The 13,367-nt window shown below is 37.3% G+C and overlaps 1 protein-coding gene across 2 annotated transcripts in view; it reads right to left on the bottom strand.

The window, feature by feature from the left end:
• Positions 1 to 13,367, bottom strand: part of LOC136265130 (peroxisomal targeting signal 1 receptor-like) — a 186,975-nt gene that overhangs the window by 75,010 nt on the left and 98,598 nt on the right. For both annotated transcript variants that reach the window (XM_066059924.1, XM_066059925.1), the window contains exons 15-17: positions 12,172 to 12,253; positions 7,339 to 7,379; positions 2,954 to 3,028 (exon numbers count right to left, since the gene is read on the bottom strand). In XM_066059924.1, the coding sequence (XP_065915996.1) occupies positions 2,954 to 3,028; positions 7,339 to 7,379; positions 12,172 to 12,253 (198 nt within the window). The remainder of the gene's footprint in view (positions 1 to 2,953; positions 3,029 to 7,338; positions 7,380 to 12,171; positions 12,254 to 13,367) is intronic.

Raw genomic sequence — 13,367 nt, 5'->3', positions numbered from 1 at the left:
CTGCATTCGGATTTCTTTCCAACTCACATGATCAGCATTTTTAAAAAACATACATGTGATTTTACCCCCTCCCCCCTAGCATACGGTTTGTACGCTCGCGAAACAGCTGAAAATTGTGGACCACCCCTTACAATGTAACTATTGTAACTAGTTACTATTGTAACTTAGTTACTTTTCAGACAATTACTCCTAGTTACAAGTTACTAGTTACAAAGCAAGTAACTAGTTATATTACTAGTTACTTTTAAAGTAATCCGTTACGTAACATAGTTACAAAAGTAACTAGTTACCCCAAACTCTGGGTACAGCAAATAACTTTAAGCTCCTGAGCCTACATAGTACAACCAAACACTCTAGCATGTTTCAAACAACCTATGTCTACTGAGAAGGCTGGACCCAATGCTTGGCACTAGCAAGACTAATCTGTGGCACCAGAGCTTGGCTCATTGTCAACATAAGACAACTGTTTTGAAAAAGCTACAGTAGCAAGTGAAGAGCTCAGAAAGTGATGACTGCAATCATAAGGTAACCTGAGTTTCTGTGAAGCTTGTGTTCAAGGAAAGTGTCAACGAAAACCGTACCATCCATTGAAGGATTGAAGATTAAAAAAGAAGCTTCGGTTAGTACATACTGATGCATGTAAACACAATCATTTGTTGAAAACTGAAAACTTCATCACATTTACAGATGACTACTCACGTTGATGTAGAACCTACTTTCTATGGGAAAAAGTCCTTGAAAAGTTAAGGAGTTTAAGGCTTCTGTGGAAACTAAGTCTATAATGAAGATCAAGGCTTTGAGAGCAGATAGAGAATATCTGTCAGATGATTTTCAGTCTTTTCTGAATGAAATGAATGTGGAATTCGATCAGAGTTCACAGCAGCCTATTCGCTTTGACAAAACAGAGTATTGGGATGCCTAAACTGCACATTGGTAGATCAATGCTTACTCATGCTGGTCTGTTGCAAACTGCTTATCTATGTAACCGTATGGTGCTAACAGTTCTGAAGGTTTGAGAAACCCCATGTCAACTGTGGTATCAGCATTTGTTCTTGGTATGATGATACCTTTTAGTAGACTTTTATTCTTTTGGGGACAATTTCTCCAGTGTGTTAAAGCAAATGCTTGAGCCAGACTACCTCTCAGTGCTGTGTCAGCACTTCCTTGATCACTTAGCTTCCCTCTTAATTCAGTAGGGCTTGTTTAACACTCAAGTAAGTTCATTGTCTCCTCAAGCCAAGAGTGCTGTCACTAAAGTTGAATATTGTCTTGCACGCTTTGTAGCTCCTCACCAATGGCCACCAGATGATCATTCTGCATATGAAGTCCATACAGTTGCATCAATACATAAATATTAATTATTCACAGTCTTCCATTTAAAAAATTGACAAAGAACGAGCCAAATGCATTTAGGAGTCATCACCATTGGCACAAATCTTTGGTTAATATACATGTATTTTCTCATAGTCTTCAGCTTCCTGGTTAGCAGTTCCATTGTACTGATGCCTTCAGCGTGTGTAGTGTTTGAAAATTTCAGTCCTTTTCGTTCATGAGTAGTGGTACAAACATCTTTTAGTGAAATGTAGCTATGGTTTACTCCAGTAAACCCTTTATAGGGCTGTAGTGTAAAGCACTAAGATCCATTGTAGGGCTGATATACAGTCCAAGTGATGCAAGGCTTATTGACACTGTTTTTGGTTTGTTCAAACTGTGGTTCACTTTACGACTGAGCTCATAACCTGTCATAAAATGCAGAATACCACCATTGTAGCATCACAACAACAACAACAATCTCATTTATTGAATGATTAAAGAAATTCAGCAGCACACACAATTTTATAGACACAATTATAAATTATTTGGAAAAGTTTTTGGATCAGATATAAAATGTCACTTACATTATTAATTGACTATTATGTAATTTTCATACAAACAGTAATTAATTCAGCATACTTGCAAAGATGTGATCTACACCTTTTTTATACACGTATTCTGTCTATCTGTTAGTGAGCCATCTCACTAACTACCTGTAAGTTCCAATCCTTAAATGCTAGACAACTTCTTCCCCAAAGATTGTTTGCTACTGTAACCTAGTTCACTGCATACAAGTAAAAACTTTTCTTACATGCATGCACAAGCCTGCTGGATGTACATTTAGTCAATAGGGAATAGCAAGAGTAAACAATGGAGTATTTACTCTTGGGAATAGGCATTGAGCTCTTTATCACAGAAGATAATCAGAGTGCTATTGCAATTGCTAAAAATCCTGTCTCACATGCTAGAACTAAACATATTGATGTTAAATTTCATTTTTAAGAGAAGCTCTGAGTGATGGATATATTGAATTGACTTAATGAAGAAATGGTGGCAGATATTTAACAAAACCTCTCACCGATGATCAATTTGAAACTCTTTGACTGGAGATGGGACTTAAACCAACAGTCAATTTAAGTGGGTGGGAGTGCTAAAGAAAACATTTTTACTTAACCATTATTTCATAATTGTTTATTGTACTTATTTTGTAACTATCTCCAGACTTTTGGATTGTTGTACTATAAAAGAGCACACCATTTATTCCGCTTAGACGGCTCATTAACGTTGCTCTGTCAAATTTACAACAAAACAGGGCAAATGGCTTCTTCACACCTTTTTGTAATTGACAGTTGAGGCTACTGTTCAGACAAAAACATTAAATCTGGCACTACTCTACCTTTTGATGTGGTACACATGGATTCACCAATTATAATTACGTTACAAAATAGTAATAAACAAATACGTATGAAGAGAAATCAGGAATTTTAATTTCAATTAGGGACCACAGAAATAAAAAGCAGTGAAACAAGGGAGGTTGCCTATGTCTGCAGATTATGATCCTTCATTGAACTTAAGATTCCTGTATTGTAATTAATAGCTATACAGAGACAAACATGTAGGAGTGTACACATTAACATACTTTGACATAAAAGAATGAGTGAAAGATTTCTTTATATCAGCACCAGATGAAGTGGTAACACATGTAGTGTTATACCTATATAATACATATGCTCTTGCTAATATAATACATACTATGTACGTAGAGAGTCTAAACTAAATACAACTGTATATGTATAGTGTCAGTTTTGTACACAAGATTATGTCCCAGTTATATCCCTATACGACTGCTATTCCTAGTATCCTACCAGATCAGCAGCACAGTTTTCAAGCTTTACAATGCCCATTCACACGTTACAAAATTTGGTACATCTGCAATTTGAAATAGGCACAACCAAACTATTTTATTGCAAGGCCTACTCATCTTTTAGCATCACACTTGTTTGCTTACTGTACCTACATGTTTGTAGGATACAAGCTAGCTAAGGGCTCATGATACTGACACTAAGACACTGTGAAAAGTTAGTCTAATAGTAAACTTTGTTGATTCCACTAGCTCAGTCCACTGAGTCCAGTAATCTAGTCTATTAATCAGAAAAACTGGCCTGGCTTAGCGGTCAACTGTGGTGATTTAAAAACCAGTTTCTAATGTTACATCCACTTGTAATATCATAAATGATTATGAATGCTATCTCACTGGGATCCTGTGAGAAAGCTAATTAAACCTGTGAATAGAGGGAGTCAAATCATCATGTCAAAACCCTAATAAAACCCTACATCCAGTGGTGACTTGAACCCTCAGTGAAGTTCAGTCTAGGCAGCTGGGATCCAGAATTTCATCTGGGATTCTGAATGTCATTTTATACCTATACTGTACAAGTAGAAGGAAAATTAGGAAATTTAAGTTGGATTAGGAACTAAAAGAAAGAAAAAAGTACTGAAGCAAGGGACTATGTAGCTAAAATTTAGTGAAACAAGAGAAGTCGTCTATGCATACCACATTCAAAGAAAGAATGGTACAAGTCATGCTAAAAAATAATTTTGCATCTGAAAAAGTGCCCCAGAAAGAAAAGTGAACTTTAAATAATGAGTGGCCATCACGCTTCATTTTCAGCTACGTTCTGCCCATTACACACATTACAAATGAAAAAAATATTAGTGGCCATTACTGTATGTTTCATTATCAGCTATGTTTCGCCCATTACACAGTGTGTATGAAAAATGCCTCTGCAATTAAAGAGTCTATTGTTTCTATGTGAAGCCATTCAAGCTTATGATGCAATCATAAATAAATCATGCCATTGTTATGGATCTCGTAGGTCATAAAAGTGGCAGTCTTTGTATATGCGATGATTGTAAGCCAGGTGAGCTAGCTTAGAATGCCCCTAGGGTTGTCTGACATTGTAACAAAAGTGATATATTATGGTAGAAGGCGTGATCAAGACATACGATAGTGTGTTGTGCGGCCCAAGAAGCCGGCGCGCCACACCATGGGTATATTGACAGGAAGAAAGAAAAACGTCATTTTAACACCTTTGTACCTCAGTGGTACGTTATCCAATTGGAAACAAATTTGCTGCAGAGTTGCCTGCCAGCTAGGGGAGTCCACATTCCAATTTTGAAGGAATTCACTTAAGCTATTTCCAAGATACAAGCAGCCAAAGTTTTGATTTTATTTCTTCATTTTTTTTCTTCTTCGTCTTTTCGCACACTTGCAACATTGCTATAAAACGCAAACATGTACTCCAATCGCCTTGAAATATGGCACAGAGAAAGGCAGTCCAAAGGCAAATACTAGTATCAAATTCGGTGCAAATCTGATGAACAGTTAAGTATTTATGACCCATTATTCGAGCAAAACAAGATCAATTTGTTGTCACTTCTACAGGGTAAACCGCTTCATGCAATGAGTTGAAAATCCTTTTGTGGATAGATCAACCATTGTAGGAGTGCCTTTAGGTTGTTTGACAGCAATCAAAATAAAGATCATGGAGATATGATATGAAACTGAAGGTGTGTAACAATTGTGTGACCGAGATTCGTGAATAAAAATACCAATAGTTTTCACGCCTACCAGGCAAACCACTTAGAGCAGTGAGCTGAAAATGGGTATGTAGCTGGAATAGTCATCGTAGAAAGTTCTTGCAGTAGTACAGAACAATCGGATTACAAACCACTGAGTTATGATTCCAATGTCAACCTCATGTAGCAAATGCAAGATCGAGATACTCTATTAGAACATTCACCCCAATAGAGCACTCAGCTAGTTTTTGACTTACTCCAATATACAATTCTATTACATTGCAAGTTGTACTGTAGGGAGTTCAGCAGCAACCAGTTAATATTGTATGCAGTTCAGCTACAAGCAAGTCACCCTATAGAGAGTTCAGCTACAAATATATCGCTGTATAATTATTACAAGTCACACTGAAGAGAGTTCAGCTATCAACAATTCATGCAACCTGTAGAGAGTTCAGCTACAAACAAATCACCCAGCTAGAAGAGGTCATCTTGTAGAGAGTTCAGCTACAAAGAAACCATCATGTAAAGAGTTCAGCTGCAAACAAATCAACTGTAGAGAGTTCAGCTACAAACAAATCACCCTAGAGAGATCAGCTAGAAACAAGTCACCCTGTAGAGAGATCAGCTACATAGAAACCATCCTGTAGAGAGTTCAAGTTACCCTATAGAAAGATCAGCTAGAAACAAATCATCTTGTAGAGAGTTCAGCTAGAAACAAGTCATCCAGAGATCAGCTAGAAATTATTCATCCTGTAGAGAGATCAGCTAGAAGGATCACCTTGAGTTTAACTACAAACAAATCACCCTGTAGATAGTTCAGCTACAAAACGTCACCTTGTAGAGAGATCAGCTAGAAGAAGTTACCTTGTAGAGAGTTCAGCTACAAAGAAACCATCATGTAAAGAGTTTAACTGCAAAGAAATTACCCTGTAGAGAGATCAGCTAGAAGAAGTTACCTTGTAGAGAATTCAGCTACAGAGTTCAACTACAAACAAGTCACCCTGTAGAGAGTTCAGCTACATTTCAAGTCACCCAGTAGAGAGATCAGCTTATCCGTAGGGAATAATAAATAATTTATTTGTATTATATATAATATATATATATATATAAATTGTAAATTTACTGATAAAATCGGAATTAGTTTGGTAAAGAAAAAAAGATAGGTTAAAAAGCCCCAAAGCCGGCACATAGGCCAGCTTTGGTGTTTACAAATACAAAAAGAAGTGAAATCTAATCCAAAACAGCCAAGCTGTAAAAAAAAGAGTGTGGCCCTCAAAAAGGCTAAACAAAGATGTGAAATCCAAGGTGGTGGTTAAGAAATGGCTGTGATGGTAGGTTAATGGTAAAAATTTTAATAACGACAATTCAGGTGAATTTTGTTCCAAGACCAAGCAACACCAAATTCACCTGAATTGTCTTTATTAAAATTTTTATGATTAACCTACCATCACAGCCATTTCTTGGCCGCCACCATGGATTTCACATCTTTTTTTCATCATAGCCTTTTTGATGGTCACACTCTTTCTTTTACAGCTTGGCTGTTTTGGATTAGATTATCTTGTTTGAGATGCAGTTATTCTGTTTCACACAATAATATTGCTGTTACAACTGTGCTATGTGAACACAAGTTGTTGTGTAGTGTCAATTACTCCCCAGCTGCTTGTTTATTCTTTTTTTATAACAATAGAATAAAATCTGTGGGTAGTTTTTAAGATTGTTCTCCCATCCACTGACACACAAGTGATTTTATTTTACACAAAACAATCATGGGTGTGCTCGTGCAACCTTGAATAGTTTTGCAACTAAACACATTCTTGATGCATTGTCCAAGGAAAATAGCATGATTGCTATTCAACACAGCCACAGGGAAGCCATATATTACGCTATTGCAAACTGACACCTATCAGTGAAAATAACTGGGACACAAAGGTAAGTCCATGATGTGTGTATTGTACACACTGTGGTTGGAGAAAAGCTCGGGATGAAGCGGCATTGAACAGTGAAGAAATCAAGCCTCCATTGATGAGTTATGTTAGCTGGAGGCATCAGTCAATCAGGCAGGCAGGCACTCAGGTAGTAGAAATTCACCTTAGTAAATTAAAAAAAAAACTTGTTCAAAGGATTTGGGGTCGGTCTGAAGACATTTTCGGGCTTGGTCATTCCTAACCAATACTGCCAAGCTGTCATGAAGGGAAGGTGAGGCTGGTTTCAGGATATTTTTGGGCAAGAAAGTCTCTGTGATCCCTAATATACAGTATATACTACCACACCTTTTAAACAATCTTAACTTCTCACCAGTATAGGTTTTTCAAAGGGTCTGGTGCATTCAGTAGGACACAACACCTCGACTCCCTGTACTCACAAGCTTTAAGTAACCTTCTCATGAAACAGCATTAATTTTGGTAAATCATACAGTACCTCACACAAAACAACACACAAACAAACTTTGGATTAGAAGAAATCCATGTCTTCAAAGTGTCAACAGCCTACAAAACAAATCAATAGAAAGGACTATAGGTACTTATTCATAATTGAGTGCAAGGTACAGTATCAATATTATGTATACATTATTTTACGTGCATACAGTACAACAGGGTTGAGTGGTATATCAGGAGTATGATGATACGTAATCAGTTAAGTAGTCAGAATGCATCAACATAATTTCTGCATGATTTAGAGGCTAGAGGTCAGTGTGGGGTAGACCTACGTACATGCTTAATTAAGATGACAAGGCAAGGTAATTAATTGTGCATAGCCTATTACACATCAAAGGGATTTATTATCATAAATATTATGTAATTCTAAGAGATATTCTTGCTTTAAAAAATGCCGTGCCCAGGGCCAGCTTTAGAGATTTTGAGTTCCTAGGCAAAGTAAACTAGGTAGGCCCCCCCCCAGAGGAAGTGGTAATTAACCACTTTTCAGACAAAACATTTATGTTATGCATAACATACATTTGTATACATATTGTGCAAAGATTATCCATGGGCTGCATGGCTTCATTAGTTTCATATTAACGAGTGTGTGGTGCATCAATGTTGATTCAATACAACCATTGCACTGCCTTACATTTACACACACTATTTATTATTCATGTTGAGTAGTGTAATGATGTAATAGCCTTTGTTAACCCTAATTTGTTGGAGAACGCACACGTGGAATCGATACCAATTCAGCTCATCCATTTGGACCATTTCCCATTCATTCAGACGGGAAAGTGCAAAGCTGTGGATATTCATTGTGAACTAACATAGCAATCCATTCCTATAGTATTGTATTGCTACTTTCTGTGATGGTGCTGTGTATGGTTTCTAATGATACCTAAGGCTAAAAGAAGGTACTCACTCAAGTTAATTTGTGCTACTGATGGCAGCATATGATCCATGCACAAATCATACTACAATTGAAAATTATAAGAGTTAGGGATTGTTACGAAGCCCTGAAACAAGAAGGTATCAAGACTGCAGCTACATTGATAACATTAATCCACCAATTTTCTTTGATGCAACTCACCACACCATGATGGAATAAGTCAACATGGCGGTTTGTGGGATTACACTATCAGTATAACAACATCTTTATTGATCTCCTATTGTTTACCTACAGACCAGCTTTTTAAAATATATGCATGTCTGCTTGTAGGAGCAAGAAAATTTCAATGTAAAAAGGAGACTTCATTCTATGAATAAATGTATGAATCACATACCGTATAACACAGAAGTTTCATGGTGGAAAGTTTTGCGGTTACATGATCACTATGGAAAACTTTTGAGGTTGCACCCTTACACACGTGGATACCATGCTGTGATCTACTGTACATGTGCGTTTACACATTATCAATGGATAAGGTGATTGAAGAGTTCAAAACAGCTAGTAGCATACATGTTTATCTAGAAATCTGGACACCTGTAATCGGTGAGAAACTTTTATGTAGAAAGGAAGCAGATAACCCAATAGTTTGATACACAGTAGCAGGATAATACAGTGGGACACGTTCCAAGGAATATTTCAACTGTGTGTTCAATTTTTGTCACACATGGCGGGGAAATTTACTACAAAGTTTCAGGTGGACAATGATACTTGGTGGACCTTCTACAAGGTGGGATGGAAATTCCTTGCATGCTACACTTTACAGGGAATTCAGTAGAACTAAATAAAGTACAAAAGTTCTTTTCATCCCTTCCTAGCATCCTTGCTAGAAGCAGTGACAAGTATTCTACCAACAGTAACTCCGCCACCATTGACAAATACCCCGCTAGCAGTGAGTACCCTGCCAAGCTACAAGTACATTTCCAACATGAGTAGCACCCTGTCAGCAGTGATGATATCTCTGCCAGCAGAGACCAGTGCCCCAGCACCAAAAATGGCCATCACTCTGCCAACAATGACCAGTAGCGTGACCACTAGCTTACTGTTTCAAGCATGCATTCTACAACTGTTGCAAGTAGTAATGAATAGACTGGCCACAATCTGATCCTTTATTTGTAGAATCCGCTGTGTGGTTGACATTTAGAATATGTGTTCTGTATGAGCCTGATCAACTATTAATAGGAAATGATTCTGAACTGACATATAGGCATATACAGTTTGCCCAGAGCATTATAAAATGTCAGCATTCTTTAATGGGTGGATTATACTTCAGGGAAAACCTTACTCACGAGGATGCAGAACTGCCAACACAATAATGGTTGTGTATTGCAAGAAGAGAAAGCACTGGGCTACTGTATCAACAAAGTGGTGAAATCATCATGACATAATTCATCAAGTAATCGACACGTAAATTATTTATAAACAGTTAGTAATCTAGCAAGTTAGCTGTTTAGTACACTAGTGATTCCACCTGCTCTGAATCTACTTCAAACAATATCAGCATTATTCTTCATGTAGGCAAAAAAGTCCTTCAGCCACTGGAACCCTAGGGGTTTCATTACATGCATTGGAAATGTTACTGGACTTAGAGTTGAGCCTTCTTCCTTCTGATTAAAGATTTCATCTGAGAACCACTCCCGGAATTTCCTTTTCAAACGATTTATTAACACTTAAGTCCAATGGTTGAAGCCAATAGGCCAGTTTCACATAACGCCTTAAGAATGTAATCAGTGTTAATTACCTATTGCATAACCATGGATGCTGTGGATGCCCATTAAAATGTATTGAAACCATTGGGAAAACGATGATAACCGGCAGTAAAACTTCGGTAACTTACAAAGTACATGGTATGTTGTAATTTTCTGCACATGAAAAGAAACTACATTGATTTCTCTTTCGTTTCGTGGTTGTCCGCTGTGAATAGGATGAAAGATTCCCAAGTTAATAGGGTGGTGAAGCTAGAAATGTTACCAGACAAGGCTTTCCTCAGCTGATATTTGTAAGTTCGAAGTCAGAAAATAATGCAGGAATTTCAACAAGTCTTAACAATAGTCTTTGTTGCGAATCGCTTCGCAGAAAAGCGCTGAATTGGCATGACATCTAATAAGTTAACAGCGTGTTCAGGGAGTTCAGATACATCATCCAGGTGATAGTAAAGCTTGCTCTTGTACTGTATGTCTGGTAAACAAGGATAACAAGTAGCTACTTGTGTGTTTCGTCTCCAAAAAACATTTTCATCACGCATTCTAACCTTTATTGGCTCATAACTCGCTAGTGGCTTAGTGTACTTATAGCAGACAAACACCACAGGGCGTAGAAATCAATGTAGTTTACAGTTCTGCTTTAAAAACTTGGATATTTCCATAAGCTTCTATGTGACAATAGATTTTGTGTCCATGGTTGTCCGTTTCCCAATGGTTTCTGTACATTTTTATGGCTAACCACAGCATTCAGTGGTTGCACAACCGTAATTAAAAGATTAATTAAAATACTTTCCCTTACATAAAACTGGACTATCGGTACAATTTGGGGGCACAAAAACAACATTATTGAAACTATCTTTTAGTAGATGCAACACCTCGTCAGTTAACTGCCCTTTAAAGTTATCAAAAATGCACAGGAAATGGTGGTTACTAGCAAGATGAAGCTCTTTGCGTTTCTTTGTCAGGTAAGAACTGATTATGTTCTGAATATAATCCTTGGTGGTGAACTCATTTTCCCAATGGTTGGGTGAATGTGTTAAACGCCAGCCACTTGGACAATTCACCTGAGGCAGATAGGCAGTTCCTTTATAAATTGGAGAAAATCACCATCCAGGGTAACTGCTAAGACACCAGTAATCTGCCTCTTATCACCTATGAAATCTAAAGGTACCTTTTGTTGAACCTTTAGGAGCCATGGTCCATGACAATACAGTAACCAGGAGTCATAGGAGCCACAATCCCAATTCAAAATTAGAGATGAACGAATATCCTCCATTGTTACAATGCCTTTAATTATTTCGCATAGAAATTTAATGCTATGTTCTTCAAAGTTCTCTACAGTAATTTTCATTTTACTGTAGGCTTTCTTTTCACATATACCCCATGCGAACAAGCAAATAATGTGCCCAGTCATTTGTAAGTGCCTCCACGTAACCTACTGTCCTTTTTCCGTATAATTCTTCTGGCACTGGCAATTACGAGTTCTAAATGGGATGTTCATTAGCATTGGGGGAAGACCTAGATAAGCAGGTGCAGGCAATACAAAGCAGATCTTGGAAAGATTGGGGGTGGGGTAAAATAAGGATTTCATTGATGGCAACCCTTTTACACTGTTTGGTTTTTCCCTAATCTTCTGCGTGACTCAAGCTCCAATAAGTAAGCTTTCTTCCACACACAAATTGTGCTTATCCTTGGGAAAATCCCTCTGAAATTGACAAATTGCATTAATGATGCCATGCTCCACGGCATACTGCCTAATAGTAGCCTTTTGCTCTGGTGTCAACTTCAGATATGGCATATGCATACTTCCAGCAGATGCACTAGCAATAACGGCAGTCACCTCCGTGTTGGCCTTTCAATGGCGGCACTGTCTACTTTCTCACTCAAGGGGCTGGTTGGATTTGGATATATGCCAGTTATATCATAGCAGTTGTAGAATATCTTAGTTTTTAAAACTCATCCTCAGCTTTACCTCAGACTAATGTTAAATAACTGAGATGTTCTACTCCTGAACTACAGCATAAGAAAGTATAGGTAATCATCACATATACTGTATTTGAGTGCAATTACACATTCAGTTTTTATCTAATTTATAAACACTCCTTCCTCAGGCCTGCAGCTCTTAGGCATTGTGTTTACAAACCAGATGAAAATCCTCACATACAACTATTATATATGCCTAGTTTTATATGTAGTTAGTACTTACCTCTTGTTGTCTTGACTCATTGGTATAACTTACAGCAAGTGCCATTAATGCTGTAAGATTACCAGGATCTAGTTGAAGACATCTGTACAATATAAAACGCTAACTTCATAATGCAACTAATAAGGGGTGATACAATTACATATACTTTGAGGAACCAAACTACAGAAAAAGCTGAGAAAAATTAATGAAATTAAAGGTGGCAGCAAAGAAATGGCTGCAATTATGTTGAGGCCCCTCATTTTAATTGTAGATGAACACTATTGCAGCCAATTATTAGTAACCATCTTTGATTTTGCAACCTTTTCACCCTGGTATAAATTTTTGGGGCCCATATTTTTAAACAGATTAGCTGTTTAGAGATATATATGTACAAGTATATGTACAATTTGATTAAGCATCAAACAAAAAGAAAGTAGGGAAACAAGTACACCTACAGCTATACTAGTGGACAATTTAATCCCTACTTCAGTCTAGACCCATGACCCTATTTCTGAATCACAGATCAAACCACTACAGGTGTAGGTGATCTCCCTTGTTTCCCTATTTCTTATATGATCCCTAATTTAACTTAAAATTCCTATTTTCCTTACACTAATTTGTTTACTTTTAAGTAAAATAATTATGACTAGTGGTTGAATTAACCTGTGCATACTGCATCATTAGGAAGAATGGCACAAGAGTTGAAGTTTTCATCTAAATGTGCGTCCTCAACTACCAATTACTGAATCAAAAGTGAAGTGGTCATTACACTTCACTTAAGCTACGTATGTTCAGCCCATTACAATAGTAGGAGAAGCACCTCTGCGACCAATCAAGCCACCACAGAAATGTGGATGATTCGTATTTAAACATAGGGAAGCCAATACATGAAGTGCTCGACTACTACATGCAAATCAACACCTTGGGTTGTCAGCAAAGGGAAATGAGCCACAAAGGAGGGCAAAGATAAGTCCATGATGCATACATATACTGCGGTATACCAAAGAACCTGTTAGGCTGAAGTGATGTTGAGCAGTGATAAAATCAAGCCTGTGACCTCAGCCATTATTGAGGTATACTTGTCTGAAGGCATTAGTAAGTCAATCAGTCAGAAAATAGAAATTCCATTGAATGAAAAAGTTAAAATATTGTAGCAATTTATTGGAAGTATATTGGGCCATACTGAAGGCACTTGTTGGGCTTGCTTATTGTACACA

This window comes from Dysidea avara, chromosome 8, assembly GCF_963678975.1.
Source record: "Dysidea avara chromosome 8, odDysAvar1.4, whole genome shotgun sequence".
Classification (NCBI taxonomy): domain Eukaryota; kingdom Metazoa; phylum Porifera; class Demospongiae; order Dictyoceratida; family Dysideidae; genus Dysidea; species Dysidea avara.
Note: the sequence above shows the minus strand (reverse complement) of the source record. Positions and strands in the feature narration are given on the sequence as shown.